The sequence below is a fragment of the Pogona vitticeps genome, chromosome 6 (assembly GCF_051106095.1).
Source record: "Pogona vitticeps strain Pit_001003342236 chromosome 6, PviZW2.1, whole genome shotgun sequence".
NCBI classification, from domain to species: domain Eukaryota; kingdom Metazoa; phylum Chordata; class Lepidosauria; order Squamata; family Agamidae; genus Pogona; species Pogona vitticeps.
The window spans coordinates 81697882-81720428 of record NC_135788.1 but is presented as its reverse complement, the minus strand read 5'-3'; the positions used below and the strand labels follow the sequence as shown (position 1 = coordinate 81720428).

Below are 22547 nucleotides of genomic sequence, written 5' to 3'. Positions count from 1 at the left end.
ACTGGCCCCATCACCTCCTGGCAAATAGAAGGGGAAGAGATGGAGGCAGTGACAGATTTTACTTTCTTGGGCTCTGTGATCACTGCAGATGGGGACAGCAGCCATTAAATTAAAAGATGCCTGCTTCTTGGGAGGAAAGCGATGACAAACCTAGACAGAATCTTAAACAACAGAGACATCACCTTGCTGACAAAGGTCCGCATAGTCAAAGCTACATTTTTTCCAGTAGCAATGTATAGAAGTGAGAGCTGGACCATAAAGAAGGCTGACCGCCAAAGAATAAATGCTTTTGAATTGTGGTTCTGGAGGAGACTCTTGAGAGTCCCCTGGACTGCAAAGAGAACAAACCTATCCATGCTAAAGGAAATCAACCCTGAATGCTCACTGGAAGGACAGATCCTAAAGTTGAGGCTCCAATACTTTGGCCATCTCACGAGAAGAGAAGAATCCCTGGAAAAGACCCTGATGTTGAGAAAGTGTGAAGGCAAGAGGAGAAGGAGACGACAGAGGATGAGATGGCTGGACAGTGTCACTGAAGCTACCAACATGAATTTGATCAACCCCCGGGAGGCAGTGGAAGACAGAAGGGCCTGGCGTGCTCTGGTCCATGCAGTCATGAAGAGTTGGACATGACTTAATGTCTAAACAACAACAACAAGGGCATATATATCTTAATATTCTTTTGCTGTGTAGATTGTGAACAAAAATATTTGTGACAATGTTTTCTCCTCCCTGGCTGTCTCTACCAATATATGTCTCTTTGCTTGTGAGAACCTAAAATTGATTTGACCTGGACTGAAAACAAAGTTCATGAAGTATCCAAGGACTCCAGAATTTGTGGAAGGAAAAGATTACTTTTATGGGTGTTTCCTCGTGTTTTCTTGTTTTGTTTTATTTTGTTTACTTGGTGCTATCATTTAAGAAGCTCCATGAGCATTCCTTAAATCCAGTGGTTCAAGTGTTAAGGCTGAAAATAATGTTTTAAATCTAACTTGTTCAGGGGAAAAAAATAGGTGTAGAACAATATCTGAAACAATAAACTCAGGAAAATGTAGCAGTAGCTGTAGGAATATTAAAACAGTTCTGCAATCCATCTATGCTGGAACAACACTTTTCAATAATCTGGAGAAAAGGTATTTACTGTGGGTGAGCTGCAAACAATACAAACCCACTTGTAACACATGCCTTAGTTTCAATGCATACTATTTCGTGTCTTGTCTTGTGTGTCTGTGTGTGTGTTTGTGTGCAGTGTCACCTCCCCCAATTCATTGATTTTACCCTGATCAAACCCATTCATGACCCCTAAATATCAATCATGAGGGGGAACCAAACATAGAAGAGACATATTCCTGTCCTCATGCGCAGTATTTTTGGCAAAGAAATGGGAGCTCCAACCTCATGGGGAACTGCTTTCAACTAATCTCAACACTCTTCACTTTCTAACTGGCAAAGTATACCCTCTAGGTATGCTATGCTTTCTTTCTTTTATGGATAAGGACTACAGCTTCCCCACCACCCCACCCCCAAGTGCATGCAATCCAACTTTGGCCACCCCACCTCCTTACTCAAACAGGAGTATTCTTACCAAGAAGGATTTACTGGGAGCCAAAAAGGCAGGGTATGTGTAAAAGCCAAAGCAGAAAAGTGCAGATTTTAAAACTGTAGAAGGATTTGCCACCATCTGCAGTAGAGATGGGCTCAAACCAAACTATGAACCTAAAAAAATACCCTCTACGAAATGGACTGGTTCGTGGTTCAGTTGGTGCAAGCCGCTTTGCTGAAACAAAGCAAAGCCTGGAACGTTTATCCACTCTGCGCTTCTGCCCTCTGCCCCCTTCCTGCTGCCCCCATCACCTCCCTACCTGGTCCTGCCTTGTCCTCCTCTTCCTCCTCCTCCTCCCGCCATATTCAGGGATAGTGGCCTGGCATCTCCTCTCCTGGCAGCTTGGCCTGCTGTCTGTCTGTCTGTCTGTCTGTCTGTCTGTCTCTCTCTCTCTCTCTCTCACACACACACACACACACTTATCAATTGCAGCAACAAAGGAGGAAGAAGAGGAGGTGGCATGATGCAGTAGGGAGGTGATGGAGGCATCAGGAAGGAGTGGTGGCAGAGAGAATGGAAGCATGAACCATCCCAATTTGTAATTTTTTCGGTTCGTGCCCATCTCTCATCTGTAGCAACTGAAGTCACAAATTCCACCTCGATCTTGAGTGTGTCATTGTCTAAAATATTGCTTTTAATGATAATCAGAAAGATGCCTTCATGAAGCTCACAAACAGAACTTTAACTGCTCTAATACCAGTCTCTTTCTTTCTCAGCAGCTAGGATTTGGAAGTACATTGCTTTGATCTGAGCTATTTATCTTGGCTTTCAAGGCAATAACTGAATGATGTAAAGATCAGAATTGAACAAGTTATTGTAAGTGACTACAGTTTCAGAAACCTCCTCCTAGCCAGCATGGTTATGGCCATGATAGCTGAGGAATTTTGGATATTGTAATCAAAAAGTGTAATTTTTCCAAGCTTTAGAAGAATAAATTTCTTTGTCTGACTCATTCCATTTGGTAACCTTGAACTCAGGACTTAAATGGAAACATTTGGCTGTCCCCATGCCATGTACACAAGCTAACTGCCTTGATAGTTGAATGTTATCTCAACTGTTTAAGGAATTGTCTCTTCTCCCTCCTCTGAGGACAGACAGCATGTAACCTAAGCAGTGACACATGTTCCCCCATATTTTGGGGGCAGGGTCCTCCTGCTCAGTCCTTGAATTGCATTGGATTTGAGGCCAGCAACAGATTAGCTTAGGAGACACAAAACTGGCTGAATGGTGCCCATAGGTCTGGACTACAAAACTTTGCTCCTACTCACTCACAACTCTGTCTGGCTTCCAGCAACACAGAGCTTGAGGCACATGCCTCCTCTTGGTCCTGTCTGAGTTCTAAAATTATGAAAGGAAAATAATTTTTTGTCTGTTTTCTCCACACTGCTTATGTTATGCAAACACATCTTTTATGTGCCACTTTGTCTGTAGATGATTATGTGTAGTTAACATCAAGGAGGACCATGAAACAGCCTGACATGTGTTATAGTGTGAGTCTGTCATAATAACTTGCATCTCAGGATCAACGTGGATGTGTACATGATCATTTTAAGAGTATGTACGTATATCCATTTAAGCCGGCTATTTAAGTTTAGGTATCTGACTGTGGAGTCAGAGGTTGAGAGTTTGATTCCACACTGTTTCTCCTGCAATTAAAGCTTGCCTGTATGGCCTTGGGCAAACTGCACAGTCCCAGGGTGGTGCTTGAATTAGGGAATAGTAGACAATTTCTGAGTACAGTGGTGCCTCACTTAACGATGTTAATTGGTTCCCAAAAAAACATCGCTGTCGGAAAACCGCTAAGCGAAACACAATTTCCCATAAGAATGCATTGAAAACCGGTTAATCCGTCCCAATGGGAACAGATTACCGTCCTTAAGCGAAAATCGCCATAGGAAACATCGCTAAGCGAAACAATGTTTCCCCCATTGGAATGCACTGAAGCCTATTCAATGCATTCCAACGGTTTTGCGATGTCCGTTTTCGCTATTTTTAAAGTGTCAAACCTACAGTTCAATGCATTCCAATGGGGGGGGAACAAATTCACCAAAAATTAACGAAGAGTCAGAACAAAGCCAAATTAAGTTTGCAAAGGTTTTACAAGGTGTACTAACGATCCCAAACATTTAAAACAGTTTTTGACCATTTTAAGACACTTTAAAAATAGCGAAAACGGAACATCGCTAAGCAAAACGGGACCTAAACTGTCATCGCTAAGCGAGGCAAGGTCCCGAACATCGCTATGCGAAATTTCCCCATAGGGAACATCACTAAACAGAGCGCAAAATCACTCCAAAAACCTCATCGCTAAGCAAATACATTGTTAAATAAGGTAGTCGCTAAGCGAGGCACCACTGTATAGTGTTTAGTTCATCATTAGGCCCCTATTCCTTCCTTCCTTAAAATAAATCTCTAGCTTTTATAGAACTTATCAGACAAAACATCCAACTATTTATTTGGCCAATTGTAAGTCAGTTGTTGCCCTGAGGAAAGGAAGAATTGACATAATCAAGAATTGACATAATCAAGAATTGACATAATCAGGAGGAAGAGAAGAAAAAGCAGATGGAGATGTATCAATTAGAAATTTCTGCTAGTGATTATTTTTCAGTTTGTAGTTGCTATCAGTCTTAAATTTCTGAAAAAGGCTTCTAACAATGATGGAGAAATTATGATGTCTTTCTAAAAGAACCAATTCTACGTCCATTGCTTCTTTAATTGTTAACTCGGGTGTTATTATGTATTGTTGATAGCTCACTGGCTTGGGTTTCTGGCTGCAGAGCCAGAGGTTGGGAGCTCAATTCCCCATTGTGCCTCCTTGAGAGGGGCTGGACTTGGTGATCCATAAGGTCCCTTCCAGCTCTGCAGGTCAAAGGTTATTATTGTTATTTAGGGGGACTGCTATGAAGTATTTGAAATATGTCTATCATTGCCACCCTCTGTGAGTTTCCATGGCTGACCTGGAAACAAGATGACATTGTGCATCTTGATCAAGATTTCTGTGGTATTTCCCATCAATAAAAATTGGTAGTGAAACCCCACCCACCTCATGACAATATCAACAGAAGGCATTGCTTGTGGCAAAATGTCATTTACTATACAGTGGTGCCTCGCTTGACGAGGATAATTCATTCCATTCAAATTGCTGTTAAGTGAAATCCTCGTCAAGCGAAATGAAAAAGCCCATTGAAATGCACTGAAAACCAGTTCAATGCGTTCCAATGGGCGAAATACCTCAGCGTCCAGCAAAGATCCTCCATAGGGTGGCCATTTTCAGTGCCTGTAAAGCGAGGAATCCGTCCTAAAACACATTTTAAACAGCGGGTGGCCATTTTGAAGACCTGACAATCAGCTGTAAAGATCATCATTAACCAAAAAATTGGTTCCCAAAGCAGGGAACCGATCATCGTTAAGCAATTTTTGCCTATTAAAACATTGTTTTGCAATCGGATTGCAAAAACTTCATCGTCAAGCGATTTCCTCATCTAACAAGGTAATCGTCAAGTGAGGCACCACTGTATATGGTACCAGAAATGTAGAAAGCTATTTGTGTGCTTCTCCTCCCCATTTTGTTCCAAAAGCAACCCTGTAAGATAGGTTTGACTAAGAAGTAATGACTAGCCTAAAGTTGCCAAGGAAACGTTTTGACTCAGGGCTTGTCTACATGGCTGAGCTGGAGTCGCCTGGAATGTGCTACATAGGGTTACTTGGATCTCTGGTATGCCATTTAGTGTGATCCTCACATCCAAACCGCATACGGGCCTCAAGCGACCTTATTTGATCAGCACTAGCTTGCTGTCAATTTGCCGGTACAGCATTGTGAAGTAGCTTAAAAAGAAAGCCACTTTTGGATATTGGCAAATTCAACATGCCCTTAATTCCATGCAGGGGCAGAGGAAGTGAAAAACAATTTAGTGTATTAGGTATATGTATACCTAATACATTTCTCTTAAATCTCTGGCTGAAAGCCTGCTTGCAGTCTTATACACATACCCAAGAGACCTCCCTTTTAAAGATACAGTTGAAAACCTGTCCACAGCCTAACTGCATGGTTTCTTGACTAGCTCTTTAAGGCAAAGAAAAATATTTTAACATGTTTTAATGAGTGATGCAGTACATTTTTACTGCCCTAATGGAGTCTTAAAAAAATTGCTTCCTCTGCTTCTTTGCTGAGGAACAGAGGAAGTGTTTAATTAACCAGTATCCTAAAGTGGCTCTCTAAATGATTGCATACACTGGAATCAAACCAAAAGAGTGTGATCTTACTGGCACCTAAAACTATGCAGCCCTTGAGAGGAGCCAGAAAGGTGTGGGTAGGGTTGTTTTTGGTGGCCGGCTGGTTCGCTCCATCTTTTGGAGCAAACCACCTGTCCCTTCAGCAGACCAAACAATGGGCTAAATGGGCTAAAAGGCTCTCAGTTGGGATTTGAACATAGCTGTCCCCTTTCCTAGTCCAATACTCTAACCATTGGACTTTCCCAACGCTCTCTGATCAGTGGTTACAATATAAATTACCGGAAGGCTGAAACACATTGGTAGAAAAACAATGCAACGATTAATATGATCGATTACATAATATGAAACTCCTTATAAGTTTCCATAATGTGAAAGTATGTGTATTAGGGAAATGAGAGTGCATGACAAGTGGCTGCTGCCATACCTGCTGGCTTTTGTATCTCTTACCTACAACATGCATGATGTGGAGACTTTTATCAGGTGGCCTGCTGCTGTTGGAGCACAACACGCATATTAACCCCTGTGCTCTGAGCCATTGAGTCTTGGTGCCATTTGAGAGTGTATAGAGGTGGGTTCACAGGCTTTTGTGCCCTTCTCGAACAAAAATCCAAGTTTTCCCTTCCTTGGCACTATTTGCTCTGAGACTTCTTTCTCACCTGGAGACCCAAAGGAAGTAAAACAATTCCACGATGTGTCACCTGGTCCACTGTGACCTGGTAATCTTACCCAAAGACATGGATTCATTGGTGGCTTTTGAGGAATATAGGCTGCTCACATAACAGGGACTTTATCTTTATTTTACCTTATTTTCTTTTTCTTTTCTTTTTCTTACAGATCAGAGGCAATTCTATTACAGTAGCAGCTTCAGAATCATCGGTGTCCAGTACAATAGTGCTTTGTCTCGACAGTCTTCAGATAAATTTAGGGATATGGGAAGTTGGATTGAAAAACTGGTATGTATGTAAATTTTTAAAATTATTGGGGGTTTTGTCCTATCTTTATTGCTTAAGAAAGTGAATGCTTGGAAATAAGAAAATAATAATGATAGTTTGTTTTCCTGAATATCTGTTTTCTGTGTCAGTTGCCGGAGGCTAAATAAATGGTTCGTGTCAAATATAAAGTCTGCAAAATACGATCAAGTAAGTGATATCAGAGGGGAAGCTAGAATTCTTTCCCTCGTATTAGTCTAAGGAGTGTGTTTGAGGAAACTTTTGGACTTTTTAATCTGTGGATGACTATTTATCAGTCATCCAGGTGTGGTTATCTGGAAGCTGAGTCATGGCAACTGAATTTTTATCTTATTAGGTTGAAATGTTTTGCTACTCATCCAAGTCGCTTCTTCAGTCTGAGGAGAGTTGGTAGGAGATCCCTGATATATACTCCACATTGATTTCACTTTCCCCTGGTCTGAATAGGCTCATTAGATGGACAAAGGATGGGGGGGGGGTGAGTGAAAACCCCACCTTTGCAGTTCTTTTCCACCCATTGCCATGAGTCATTAATGGTTGTTAATAGTGGTCTTTCTGGTGTGTGTGGTCCTGATCTTTCTGGGGACAGATGAAAGGGCAGCATGATAAACAGGAGACATTTTGTATCTAAGGCCTCTACCCGTGTTGAGTGAGGGATTTTTTATATGCACATGTATGGCCTCCCTGACCCCTCTCTCAAACCACCTATCTTCTCAGTCCAAAACGAGTACATCTTGGTTATCAAATGAGTGTCCTTTGTCCTTCAAATGAAGCAGCAGTGCTTATTGTGGTCCTGAGCCATTGCCCCTCCTGTGCTGGGCCATTCTCCTGTTTAGTGGCTGTTTGGTTTCTCCAGTGTAGAACTCTGAACAGTTCTCTTTGCATTGGACTGTATATACTACTGTATATTGCTCCTGTTGTGCTTTGGTTCAAACACACTAAGAATTGTCCATCCAAAAGACTGGATACCAAAAGCATGAAGTCAATGGGTTCAATTTATTTAACCGCAGTGAATACACCATGTAAGAAAAGTATTGCTTTTGGGGGATGCAATATGAATACTGCTGCTACAAAACTGGGAAAATTATAAATCTGTTATAGTGGTGCAATCTTGAGGAAGACATACAAAGACATACAAGGATCATGGGGAGAGAGCGAGAGAGAGAGAGAGCGAGAGAGAGCAAAGAAATATTTATTATAATTCAGACTAAATGTGTACCCCTATCTTGTACTATAAGGGCATCTGAGTGTTCTGTTGCAATAAAATATGCCTTCTGCAACATGATTTTTTTGTTCAGTACACATGAACCCTTCTTGCATTTATTTGTCATGACTGTTGATCATGGTGATCAAGTTTGATTGGTTACAGGTTTAAGACTGTTATTGTGTCATCTAAGTGACATATAACCAAAACACCATCTTTGTTTAATACTTTTCTTAAGAGGTCTGCATTGTTGTTTAGTAGCTACAAACAAATGTTCAGTTTCCTGTTCTTGAGACATCATTTGTTCAGTTCATATAGGTTCTAAAATTTACTAATTAAGGTCCTTGATCATAGGTCTAGGTTCCTTGCTTATTTTACAAGTGTGTGGTTGGAACCTAGGAAGAGGTGGGCCTTATGGTGGGATTGACGGAAGGCTAAACTTGGAAATATTAGGCTGTAATCTTTGCTTAGAGCAAGAACACCCTATACACAACTCCTTTTGAGGAAAATATAATGTCTAAATCCTATAACATAAAGTACAGAGGAGAGAAAAAGGGGAAGAAGACTGAGAGGGATACTTGGGGTTCATCTGGACTGGCATTTGTCCTGTTTTAAGTTTTGTGTCCTGCACAGATCCTATCACTTTCTCTGATATCCAGATGACGTTTTGCTTATACTAATCACAGCCAATTTTTTCTTGTGACTTTCTAGTTCTTTTTGTTCGCTCTCACATATTTTTGGTACTAGCATTTTGTGCCAGTATTGTATGGCTTGGTCCATTGCTCTGGTACGTTCGGACTTCTCATGGGTATGTCTTTGGATCACATGTAGGACATCCCTGGGGATGCAAGGTGTGGAAGTGAACTGTCATCCCTCTTGCAAACAGTACCATTATGCAGTATGAAGTGATATAAGGAGTGATTTAAAATCACTCCATTTGGTCAAGGACTTAGTGGTTCAATTTCATGTTAAAGAAAGGATAGGTTGACAAAGAATTTGCCTGAGAGATGTTGGAAGTTCACTGCAGCTACATTAGAGATAGGCAAAGGGGTACAAACATGCACAACTGCATCTGGTGATATGGCCCCCAGCGCTCATGAAGTTCCCAGCAGATATTTATTTATTTATTTATTTATTGGACTTATATACCGCCCCATAGCGCTACAAGCACTCTCCGGGCGGTTTACAATTTTAATTATACAGGCTACACATTGCCCCCCCAGCAAGCTGGGTACTCATTTTACCGACCTCGGAAGGATGGAAGGCTGAGTCAACCTTGAGCCGGCTACCTGGGATTTGAACCCCAGGTCGTGAGCAGTTTTAGCTGCAGTACAGCGTTTTAACCACTGCGCCACGAGGCTCTTCTGTTATATATATCTGTATATATATATATCTGTATCCCCCCTTATTTTTATTGGTTTTAAATTGGGGGGGGGGTGAGGGGAAGGATCAGATAAAATGCTGGCATCTCATTACCTCCCATCTTTATTGCTTTGAGTTCCTTTACTACCCACATGGGTCCAGAGACATTTTACAATCCTCATCATCATCTTAGAATTGCAGAGCTGGAAGGGACCCTAAGATGCCTAAACCACAGAGTTACGTTTGGCTAGAAGTGCTCCAGGAGATGAGAAGGAGAGTAAGAAAGGAAAGGATTGGCAGCATGAAATTGTTTAGAAAGAGAGAACTTGTGGGAGAAAGACGTTAAAAGGAGAGGAGGACCATTAATGTCAGGTGCAAGTGGGTTGTGTCTGTGATCCTCCTCAATGAGAGACAGAACCATTGGCTCCAAGGACTGAGTTTGTACTTTGGAGCTCAGAACTCATCTCTGCTTTATACTTGATTCAGATCATGGACCTGCAGTCATCGTGTATAGTTTGGCCCCAAGAGAAGAGAATTTTGCCAAGTGCAGAGGGCGAATAAGGGATGAAAGAGGCTGTTGGAATCCATTCTATTATTTATTCACGGGCCTCCTCAACCGTTCATCTGACCGCGTTACTATCCTCATATCCAGAAGCAATTAATTAGATACAGTACGCGTACATAGTGGCAAGAACTGATTTTGTCTGTATCAAGTGACCATTTTGCCACTGCTCCCAGGTAGTCACTACAAGAGACACATGGAAAACATGGGCAGTGCTCTCGGAGAAAAGAGGATGCTCTTGCTGGAGAACATTCCCCTGCCAACAGCTGGCACAGACTGATCCCAATTGTATACAGATGAGTAAGGAGCCATGACTGGATGAAACTCCTGACCTTATGGTTGGGGGGAATGATTGGTTATGCTGCATTTCTGAAGTCATCTCATCCCTTAAACAAGCATGTGTGTGTGTGTTTGTTGCTTTAATAGAAGAACAGGCCCCATCTAATTCCCACAAGGAAAGCTGTGGCAATTCTCCCTTTCTTTTCTCAAGTTAACTCAGCTAATCTATGAGTAAGCTTCTACCATTTAGCTCCTGTTGTTGTTCCACATTCCCATCAATCAATCAATAGGTGACTCTACCTATCTGTTGAGGTATGTAGTGTGTTGCATTGCCTAAAGTTGTACTACCAACTAGGAGCATGATTCCAGTGAAAGGTGTGTACATGGCAGTACTTTATCAATGTTTGGTACAAGAATGGGGAATGGAATAATCAGTTCCCAACCTGATTATTAAGTGTAGCCAAGTGTATTTTAAGAAAGTTTATTGTAATTTTAAAGTTCCATGCTGCATAATTTAAGAACCTATTCTGAAAGAGACATACTTAAAAATAGGATTCCTTTTTGAAATCCAAAATTCTTATTTTCCCCGAAAATTAATGAATATGGTCAAAGTTATAATCCTCTTCTTGGGTTTTACATCCCATAGAGCTTCCCATAATTCATTGTTCCATGTGAGTAAAACCACTGCTTTACAGCACTTTCAGAGACAAAACAGGAGCACATTTTCAGATTGCCTGTGTTGTTGTCTTGAAATTCATCCAGATCCTGCTCTGTTTCTTGAATTAAATTATTTGGGTACATTATCTGATGGCAGCTGAGAGTGACACAAGCAAGAAGCATGGTTTCTTACATGTTTTCTTAAGGGAGCAGCTGAACACATTCCTCCAGACTTCCCCATTAAATACCTAAACACAGAGTATAAATACTGCTTTCAGCTTCCTTATCACACGAAAGTGTGCAGGAATGTCAGGATTCTTGTCAGCAGAGTGATTACGTAGCCATGCCAATCATCTTCCAGTACCTTACTGGAAAATCTGGAAAATGTGCTCCTAAGGTGGAGCTGAGACAGGAGAAGTCAGTGATTAAAAGTTTCCAATGTCTTAATTGTCAGAGGTATCTAAGGAGGAAAATGACATTCTTCTATTTCTAGTGCTTGTGTAAAAGCCAAGCTAGATGTGACATTAATGTGTAAATCTGTAATTTGTAAAATACAGGTATTGCCAGGAGGCATGGGAGGGGGGGAGCTGCCAAAGAGAGGAATGGGGGGAGGGAATTAATCCTGAGGAAAATTCCACCTCAGAATTTTGGAGAATTTTGCAGAAACAGCATCCTGAATACTAGGCCTTTCCCTAGAACAGAGAAAGTATATTTAAAAAAAAGTGGTAGACACAAACACATTTGTCAAACTTTCTTGGATTTGTTTTAAATGTAGCACAGAGCTTTATGTTTGATGGCATGATGGGAAAGCCCTAGTGTAGCCCATAGTATAATACAAGATAAGGAGAACATGCAATTTCAAAATTAAAATAAGAGTATTTGATTTCATCTTAAAAAACAGAGACATTACCTTGCCAACAAAGGTCCGCATAGTAAAAGCTATGGTTTTTCCAGTAGCGATGTATGGAAGTGAGAGCTGGACCATAAAGTATGCTGACCACTGAAGAATTGATGCCTCTGAATTGTGGTGTTGGAGGAGGCTCTTGAGAGTCCCCTGGACTGCAAGGAGAACAAACCTGTCCATTCCGAAGGAAATCAACCCCGAGTGCTCACTGGAAGGACAGATCCTGAAGCTGAGGCTCCAATGCTTTGGCCATCTCATGAGAAGAGAAATCTCCCTGGAAAAGACTCTGATGCTGGGAAAGTGTGAAGGCAAGAGGAGAAGGGGACGACAGAGATGGTTGGACAGTGTCATCGAAGGTACCAACATGAATTTGACCAAACCTGGGAGGCAATGGAAGACAGGAAGGCCTGGCGTACTCTGGTCCATGAGGTCATGAAGAGTCAGACACGACTTAATGACTAAACAACAACAATTTGATTTCATGATTTGTGAGATGCTACATACAAGATAGGATTGTGGTATTGAGGGGAACGTATTTGATTTACAATTTTGTTATGGTCCCATCTCCAAATCATGCTCCAGTTTTCCAGCCTTATGAAATTTGCTGCTGTTGCTGCTACTACTACCTGTTGTTGTTTTGCACTGCCAAGATGCTTCTGACTTATGGCAATCATCTTAGGTTTCATCATATGTGAGATGTTCAAAGAGTGGTTTACTATTGCCAGCTACGCCTGGTGAGTTTTTCTGCTAAGCAGGGGTTTGAACCTGAGTCTTAGTCTGACACCCTATCTGTTACACCACATTAGCGTTCTTCAACAACAACAACAACAACAACAACAACAACAACAACAACAACAACAATCATCATCATCATCATCATCATCATCATCATCATCATCATCATCATCATCATCATCATCATCTCCCCAATTTGTGCCAATTACAAAGTAAACCAGTAAAAGATAAAGAAAACATGCAATTTCGAAATAACCAACGATTAAAGGTAAAGGTTCCCCTTAACAGTTGTCCAGTTGCGTCTGACTCTAGGGGTGGTACTAATCCCGATTTCCAAGCCGTGGAGCCAGCGTTTGTCTGTAGATAGTTTCTGTGGTCCCGTGGCCAGCGTGACTAGACATGGAACACTATTACCTTCCCACCATAGTGGTACGTATTTATCTATATTTTTTGCATGCTTTTGAACTGCTAGTTTGGCAGGAGAACCAATGATTATTGCAGAACAAAAAAAATTACGCCCATGATGCTCTAAAATTTGATGTGGTTCTTGTTGACCCGGGTGATGACCAATCCAGTATGGATTTCTGTTTGTTTCCTCTCAGCATAATTGATGGTTGGTGGACACAGTTGATCTGGCTTCTTAGCTGAAACCTCTCTGGCTTGGGAGATCCTTCAGGTAGCAACACTACCTTCAACATAGCTCTCAACCTCACTGAACCATGCAAGCCTCTCCACCTCAACAAGACCTATGTCCATGTAGGGGCGCTTCCAAAAACCCATGTGAACACCAGGTAAAGAAGGTGTCATAAACTACGAAGTCTGGAACTTGTGAGATATCTGGATCCAAACTGATAGACACCTTGAACATAACACACCACACATTGTAGTAATAGAACAAAGAAATGTCTGGATTATTGATATTACAATTCCAGGAGATGCCAGAGTCGAAGAGAAAGAATTGGAAAAACTAACAAAATACAGAGACCTAGCAATTGAAATATCCTACTTGCAGATGAAACACACTTCGGTGGTCCCCATCATTATTGGGACATTGGAAACAATATCAAGAAATTGCACACAGTACTATAAGCAATTGCAGATTTCAGAAATAACATCATCAGAGCTACAAAACCCAGCAATATTAGGAACAGCATATATACTGTGCTAATATTTAACAGGTACTTAGTTTTTTTGTTAGAACTTGTGTCTCTTATATAATATGTCAATGTTTTTATAATTTTGATTGACTAGGCCTGTTAATAAGAATACTTGTAAGCCACCAAGTCAATTCTGACTTATGGCAACCCTTTCCAGGATTTTCTAGGTAGAGAATACACAGAAGTGGTTTGCCATTCCCTGGGACTGTGCGGCTTGTCCATGGCTGCTCATCCTGGCTCGTCTCCTGGGAGACACAGTGAGGAACTGAACTGCCAACCTCAGGATTTGCAGACAGATACTTAGATCACTGAGCTATCACTAAAGCGCACAAACATTTATCTTTCTTCCCATTCACAGTTTAATCTCTTATTATTTGAGAGAAGATTTCCACTCCTCCTTTCTTCTATGCATTTGTCTAAAGAAATGATAGTTGGGCACTGACAGTATCCATTCATTCCTTTCTCGCCGCACTCCTTCCCCAGCCTAGCCAGAGGAAGAAGTTAGTTAAAAAGTGCTGATAGATAAAGGCAGGGATGAAGTCAGCCACCAGTTGGGTGGGTCTAGAAGTGTCCTTCTCTGCAGACCAGAATGAACCTTCGCAAAGGTAAGCCAATGTCCCTCATTCTCAGTCTGATGGATATATTCCATCCCTGGGATATAACCTGGAATAAATCATTTCTGGGGTATATTCCTGGATATATCCCATTCCTGGGATATATCCAGGCAAGTCCTAGGTCTATAGGTCTAACTGACTCTTCAATTAGAAACTACTTGTTGAAGGACTTGCATCCCAAAGGCAGTGGGTGCTGAAGCATATTTGTAAATTGATGATTTCTGATTCTGCAGCAGGGTATTTTTTTCCTTCTCCTTTAGAAGTACAAACCAGCAAAAATATTGCTTCTCTGAGTATCTTTATTAATGTGGCCTATAAAATAAATGAATCATTTTTTCCTCTGTTCCTACCTCAGAGTTATATTCTGAGGCAATGTGCATGGCCTTTATTCCTATTTATTTAGAGGACATCTCCACAAGAAAATACACCTGAAGGTAGATGTTTGCTTAGCGCCTGCACTCCTGGGTGGCCTTCTGAATCATTCTCTAATGGCTAGACTGCAAAAAAAAATCTTTGTTAACTGGCATCTCTCTTTCTCACTGAGCCAAACCGCACAATATGTGGGAGGGTACTGGAGGAATCTCTTTGTCTCCTGTTATGACATACAGCCCCTGGGGCTACCAATTTAATAATTTCTGTTCAAAATGGCGCACATACATCCTACATAAGAAAGAAAAAAAGTACCTGAATTTTCATCCCTAAAGTCAAACAGCACTCTAGGAGAGAACAAAAAAATGGCCCAAAAGAAAATAATTACCCTTCCCCCTTTGCTTTTAGGATCAAATCCTCAGTCTTGCATTTCCACACCATGTATGCCATACATATGCGTATGTATGTAAATGAGGTATATGTGTGTGTGGGAGAAGGGGGAGATGGAGAGAGAGAGAGAGAGAGAGAGAGAAAGAGAAAGAGAAAGAAAGAAAGAGACAGAGAGAATGAAGATCCCAACTTGAATGTTTTGCATAGCATAAAATGCAGTTTATTTATTTATTTAAAATATTTCCCCCTGTCTTTCTCCTTTAAACAGGAGGTTTCCATCATTAAAATACAAGATTTAAAAGCTAGAAACAGTAAGTATAGAAATATTTTAAAACAATTAAACAAATTTTGTATTAAAGACAATAAAAACAATACTAAAACACATTTAAAAGCAATAAGACACAACAACCCATTGAAAAACCCCTCTCAGACAGCTAGTCACTAAGGGAAAACCTGCCAGAAGAGAAAAGTATTTTTCTGCTTGCAGACATACCATAGATATATGATAATCATGCCCATAAAGAGTATTTTGGAGACTACTGATCATGCTCGGTTCCAGTGAATACCCACATCTTGAAGGAGGAGGAATGTCAGTAAAGCCATGGCAGGATCTGAGGCATGCCAGCCAGTTTGACCTGAATGATAGGAACTGGGACATTTGAGGTTCTGCTGGAGGCTTCCTGTGTTCTGAGTTATTTGAGAAGAATGTCTTTGCATCAATGTTTATAGTTGGGAACAGCCATTTTGGCTTCTGAGCTTTGTTTTTGGGTTGAAAGCTAAAGTGTATCACATAGATACAGATTTGCATCTAGTAGTTTAAAAAGCATAAACACTTGAGCAAACAAATTCCCCACAAACCTAGGGACATCTGACTAATATCTGTGCGATGCAACACTCTCTGACTAAACAACTTTTTACTTCACAAACATCAAACCACAGCTTCATTAGTGGCAACGATAATGTTTCATCCAGATAACTGAGAGGCTTCTAAATAGTTGGAGGAATGATAATAATGTCAAGGTGGAAATGCGTCATTCTGAATTTCTTCTCGAAAGGCGGATATGAGCGAAGGCGGATATGAGGATATGCATTGCTCATATCAGAAGCAAATGGAAGATGATAGAACCAGTGATCAGCTACAAGATACCGTCCAACCCATTCTATCTCTATCAGTAAAATAGTTTTTTGCTTTTCTTCAGAATCAAATCTCAAACTTTCTTTGTGACTTCTTAATATTCAGTTTAAAAAATAAATAAATGTATAGAGCTGTAAGAAATCAGGGAGTGCATATTTCAAATATTTAAAATTTGAATGCTTTCTGTTGAGGTTTTAGAGTTCTGTAATTCTTTATGGTTATATGAACCCAGTGTCTATGTTGGTTCATGTGAATAATGCAGCCACATGAAAAGGATAGGACTGATGTACAATTTATTTATTTATTTATTTATTTATTTATTTATTTATTTATTTATTTATTTATTTATTTATTTATTTATTTATTTAACTTAGAGGCCGCCCACTCTACCCAAAGGTCTCTGGGTGGCTTACAACAATTTAAATACAATTAAAATACCATAAAAAGATAAAACAATAAAAATACAATTAAAATAGATACTATAAAACTTGTGATCAGGACCCACAGATGATATTATTTCAATTAAAAGCCTTCTGAAACAGGAAGGTTTTGACCTGGCACTGAAATGTCATCAGCGTCGGTGCTAGATGAATCTCAATTGGGATGGCGTTCCATAGTTTAGGGGCAGCTGCCGAAAAGGCCGTTTGTCTGCAAGCCATCCCTCTCACCTCCTTGAGGGATGGCTCTTTCAAAAGCCCCCCGCCCCCCGGCTAGATCTTAACTGCTGTGTAGGCTCATGTGGAAGGAGGCGGTCCTTCAGGTATCCAGGGCCCAAGTCGTTTAGGCCTTTATATGTCAAAACAACCACTTTGAATTGGGCCCAGGCAGCAACTGGTAACCAACATAATTTAAGCAGAATCTGCTTGATATGTCTCCTAGCAGCCCCACCACTCACCAGCTGCGCAGCTCGATTCTGGACCAGTTGCAGTTGCTGGACCATCTTCAAAGGCAGCCCCACATAGAGCGCATTGCAATAATCTATATGATATGTTACCAGTGCGTGTGTAACTGTCATGAGACTCTGCTCGTCCAGGTAGGGCCGTAGCTGGTACAATTTCCTCAGCTGAAAGAAGGTGCCCCTGGCCACCGAGTCCACCTGAGCCCAACACACAATACAAGCCCTCAAGCCCTCCTCTCAAAGGGACAGGAAGCCTGGTCAAGGAGACAGAACTCCCATAGACTATAGCAATTCCCACTCCCCAACCCTCCAAGTGACATTGGTGCTAGACTGAGTACCCAGGTGCACACAGCTGAGAGAGGGAGACACCACCCTCCTCTCCCACCCAGGTCTCAGTAATGCATGCCAGGTCAGCACCCTCATCCAGAATTACATCATGGATGAGGGTAGTCTTATTTTGTACTGACCTGGCATACAGCAGCAACACCGTGTGGCTCGAGGGTTTGCTGATATGGTCACCTGATACCATCTGGTTGGGGGTAGGACTAGAAGAGGGGATAGATGTAAGATATCTAACCTCTCTTCTCCTACATGGGCATGTTCTACCCCCACCGCGATTCCTTCCCCTACCCAGCACCATCTTAATGGCTGCACCTTCCAACACCTTCCTGCCTTCCTGTTCCCTCAGATCCACTGTGGGTCTCTATATAACCTGATGACAATGAATAATAACAATTAAACAACAACAACACACCCTTTTAAAGCCCCTTCTCCCCTCCAAGCCAGGTAGCTGATGCTGAGGATGGGATGGGGCAGCCAGAGACAGCAAGGGCCTAGTCCTGCAAGGCGAAGGGAGTCCAGGCCAAACTCCCCCAAGAAGGCTAGCCACTGACAGCAGCCAGCCACACTGTCTCTCACCCAGCGCCTGAGGGACAGCAGATGATGAAAAAGACTCCCCTGTAAGCAGGAATGCTGGTCCAGCAGGACCCTGGCACAGGCTTCTGGCTTATAAAGCCCCTTCTCCCCTCTGAGCCAGGTGGCTGATATTGAGGATGGGATAGGGCAGACATTTACCTGTGGTATACAAGAGGGAATTCCAACAGGTGTAGCTTGATTTCTTTTTCATATGTCTACTGTAATACCAAGCATATCCTTTCTGCTGGACCATAACTTTAAGAGTTCTAGTCCTAAAAAGTAATTTTTCCAGGCCCTTTTTTATTGACATATCCTTTGTGCCAATATTAGTTACTCCAGTGTGAGACAAAGGCATTCTGTATTTATATATTTGCAGTTCCTTCTTCACTTTTTCTTGCATCGACTAGGTTTATACATACTGTATCTAGATGAATCTAAATCCTTGTCTTGGGAGATTTAAACCTTCTCAGAAGAACTCTGTTGAGTGTACTCTTCACATCAAATCCAAGATGTCTGGGAAATTTAAGGCAGGGACTTTGCTGAAGATGTTCTTAAGTAGACAGTAATTCTTCCACATGATTCAAGGCACATGCCCTTCCTCTGTCAATAGTACAACCAAGGTGGAAACGATGATTGTTGTGGGTTTTTCGGGCTCTTTGGCCGTGTTCTGAAGGTTGTTCTTCCTAATGTTTCGCTAGGAAGAACAACCTTCAGAACACAGCCAAAGAGCCCAAAAAACCCACAACAACCGTTAGATCCCAGCCATGAAAGCCTTCATGAATACATGGAAACAATGAGTCTATTAAAACAGGTACCTCTCTTTCTTATGGCACCTCTACACTTGAAGCAAACTGCTTGAGGCCAGAGCTCACTCCACCTTTTCCTTGTTGACAAAGCAAGTACAGGAAAGGATTGTCAATTTTTGGCAAGAATACTTTGTGTGAAGGAGCTGAAATGATGGTTCAGTACTTGATTAGTGATACTCATTTGCCATTTCAAGTGACATGTGTCAATGATTTTAATTTGGATAGCATCATAGTATCTTTTTAGTATGGCATACGTTTTCTTTTTGGAACTTACAAAAAATTTACTTGCTTATTCTTACCCTTCCTTCTATAAAATATGCTTCCAATATTTTTTTTTGGTTTTGCTGGGGTTTTTTTTGGTAAATTGAAAGGGCTTGGAAAGAAATACAAATGTTTGGTAACAACATTTTGCTGGCTGCAAAGTCAGTATACCTGTCTAATATCTAATTCCTTTTTAATTTTATTAATTACTGGATTAAAATTTACCTGGCTGTTTCTGGTGACTAGTGTAGCCACATAAAAGAGGATAGGATACTTCTACATTTAATTGTTATGTGGGAAAGGGGATTTCAACAAGTAACTTGACCTCTTTTTCAGACAGATATTCTAACCACCAGGCATATCTGTTGCACTTGTCCTATAACGCTTGTTTGAGGGTCATATCAGAGTTTAGTTAGCAAGTTATTAGAAGACACCAGTAAGTAGTCAGTCACCAGCATCATCTCTGAGCAATCATAATATTAAGAGTTTTAGGAATCATAGTAGAAAGCTGACTGAAGGTTAGCAAATGTACTTCATGAAATGTTAAATTGAAAGTTCAGGAAAGCAACTAAGAAGAAGATCAGCAGGTGTCATAATGTCGTTTTAAATATCTGAATTAAAATCATATTTCAAATAGTGCATGTAATGCTGACTGCCGTTGTTCAAAGATAGTGTATTTAAGTATAAAATAGGGACGTATCAGGCTAGTTGCATGGGAATATTTTCTTTATAGATGGAGGTGGAAACGAGGGATAATTGGATTTCTCTAATTCCAGACTGTAACTAGTTCTATGATTATGTTCTTTGACTTCAACTATCTTCTGCCAATCTGGTGCAAATTTATTACAAGTTCTGCCCAGGTTGAGATGTAAAACTGTTCTTCCCAGAGTGTATTGTTATTGTCATTCAGCTGGTCATGTAGATCGCTTGTTAATAGTTCAGAATAGATCTACTGATATGTGCTAAGGGTTATGAGCTTGCTTTCATATGAGGCCAATACATTCCTCCTTCATATATGCTCAGGACAACCGGATGCTTCCCTTCCCAAACTACTGCACTGTCATTTTTGGAATGATGTTCAATGGGCAGATATGAAACTGAATGATTTTGTAGTTAAATTCATTTCTACTTGCTGCTTGTATTGCTTGATGATTATTGTAAACCACCTTGTGCACTATCTAGTAATAAAAAGGTGGGGCAGAAGTAAAATAAAGAGAAGAATGAATAAATAAATAAATAAATGTGCAGGATGAGCTGTCAAAATGGCAGGTGAAGAGGTAAAGTTGGGGAGAACAGCAGGGGAAAGGTGGAGGTGAGGACATGAAGGAGGAAAGATGCTGATGTAAAGCAACATGGGGGGGCAGGAGGATAGCAGAATGAGTGTGGCAATGGAGAGACTAATAACCATGGAGGTCAATAAAATTAGAGAGGGCACCGGGATTGAGCAGAAAGAGAAGGTCAATGTCTTGGAGCATGCATGTGATATGTTAGTGAGATGCTTGATTTTGTTTATTTGCGGATGTATGTGTGTGAGAGTGAGAGAGAGGTGGGAGTCTGAGAGAGAGTGAGAATAGTTGGATAGAATGATCATGACAGAAATGATGTGTTTGGGGCGGTGATACGGAGAAAGAGGGAGAGGTTGTGGGAGGGAAATTATCTGGCAAAGAAAGAGAGAGGGTGGCTTGGGGGCTAAATTACTCATTTGATGTGTTCTAAAACTCGATGATCCATAGGGTCCCTTCCAGCTCTGCAGTTCAGAGGTTTGAAAACATCTGCACATGCCAGTGGGCATGCCAACATCTCTAACCAAGAATGTAGCAATCAATTAATGAATGCTTTATGAGTCAGATGGTTGGAACTACAGTTCTTTCACTGTATACAGAATACCGAGAGTTGGGACTATGGTAAAGCAATCAGGCATCCACTTTGCCGTACGTCATATTGTTCTGTGTTTTCATATGGACCTTATGTTAGCTCCTAACAAGGACTGTGGGGATTTGTTCTCCATTCTTCAGTGCTATCTTTAATCTGATAAATTCATTTTCTTCTCTCAAGTAGTAACACAAAGCTGTCATGGCACTGGGAATATAGAGATGCTAATCTGAAATGGTTAATACCTGGAATGTTGTATCTGTGTCTATACTGCAGATGACGAGATATGTTATCTGGATAGTTCTGATTTGGTGTCATGAGGGTATTCGACTCCCCCTTTCCATCTGGTACGGAAAGAGCAGTGGGAATTCTGAAGAAGCATTGAGAACAGAAATGGATGTGATGCAGGCTTCACAAATGAGGCTTAATTGGGATCAAACACTGTTGTTGCTCATTTGAATTGCTGAACTGGGGCTGTTTTGTGAGATGTGCTGCCCTTGAAGGACCAGAACTACTGCTTTGGGAGTGCTTGTAGATCTGAGGCCATGCTCACACTGGTAAAATGTGCCCGTATTGTCCTGCGACTGCAGATCGTGGAACTGTTGTGCTTTGTGGTCATGTGACATACATTCCAAAACCTGCATCCCTATGTGTTTTATAAGTAAATTGGAGTTTCTCTCTGCTGCTGGCTGGCTGGCCCAAGGGGGCACGGTGGCAGGTGGGCGGATGGACGGCCCATGCTGGTGGGTCTGGGCCATGCTTCCCTCCCTGGTGTTAGCGAGGTGCCAGCAGCGGAGAAAAACTCTGTCATGGTCAGACACGTGCCATCTCCCTGGGCATGGGCAGTTGGTGAACCATCTGGCCATCCTGTAAGTGACCTTCAGGGATGGCCACTGCTGCTCTTGTTGGTGGGAGAGTGCTCCTCGCCGCTTCCATTGCTGCCAGAAGGGTGGCATGCTAGGCACTCACTGGGCTGGGTGCCACGATATTCACCCCTGTCATCTGCATCTCCCCGCACATGGCACATGTGGTCAGTTGGGAAATACCCAACCAGCAGCGGCACCTACAGGTGGGGAGCCTTGCCCAGGCATTGCTCCCCTCCTCCTAGGTGTAGGACAGGAGGGCCTTCCCTGCTGCTTGGGGAAAGTAAAAGAAAAAAAGAAGAAAAAGGAAAATTAAAAAGAGGGCAATGGGTGTGGAGGAAAAATACTGGTAATGTCCATATGTCGTCTGATTGCAAATTTTAATCTTGATATCAAAGGAAGAAAACTGGACTACACTTCATACGTAAGTGTGACTGCACCCTTTCTCTTTTTCTTGAAATTCAGATAGCAGCTTTTGCTGGGAGTAGGTGTATGTGTACCTTGATAAAAGAGATGTGGGTGCTATCACATCCACACCTGATTATATTTAGAAAGAGCTGCTTTCCAAAATATTTTGGAAACTTCAGCACATGGAAAATGGGGTGGGTGGAGTGATTTCCGAAGTCTCCTTTGTTGACCCTCCTTTTCCAGTTGTCTTTCCTTGAACTGTCTTCATTTGGAACAGTTCAAAGTGCTGGCTTCAATTTCACAGTTCAAGATGCTGGGCCTTACCTATTAAGCCCTGAAGTGTGTTGGG

At 41.5% G+C, this 22547-nt stretch overlaps 1 protein-coding gene across 1 annotated transcript in view; it reads left to right on the top strand.

The window, feature by feature from the left end:
* The first annotated feature begins 4522 nt into the window (after nucleotides 1-4522).
* Nucleotides 4523-22547, top strand: part of LOC110088963 (transmembrane protease serine 11C) — a 53748-nt gene continuing 35723 nt past the window's right edge. The window contains exons 1-2 of the mRNA XM_073003971.2: nucleotides 4523-4607; nucleotides 6674-6792. Of these exons, the coding sequence (XP_072860072.2) occupies nucleotides 4523-4607; nucleotides 6674-6792 (204 nt within the window). The remainder of the gene's footprint in view (nucleotides 4608-6673; nucleotides 6793-22547) is intronic.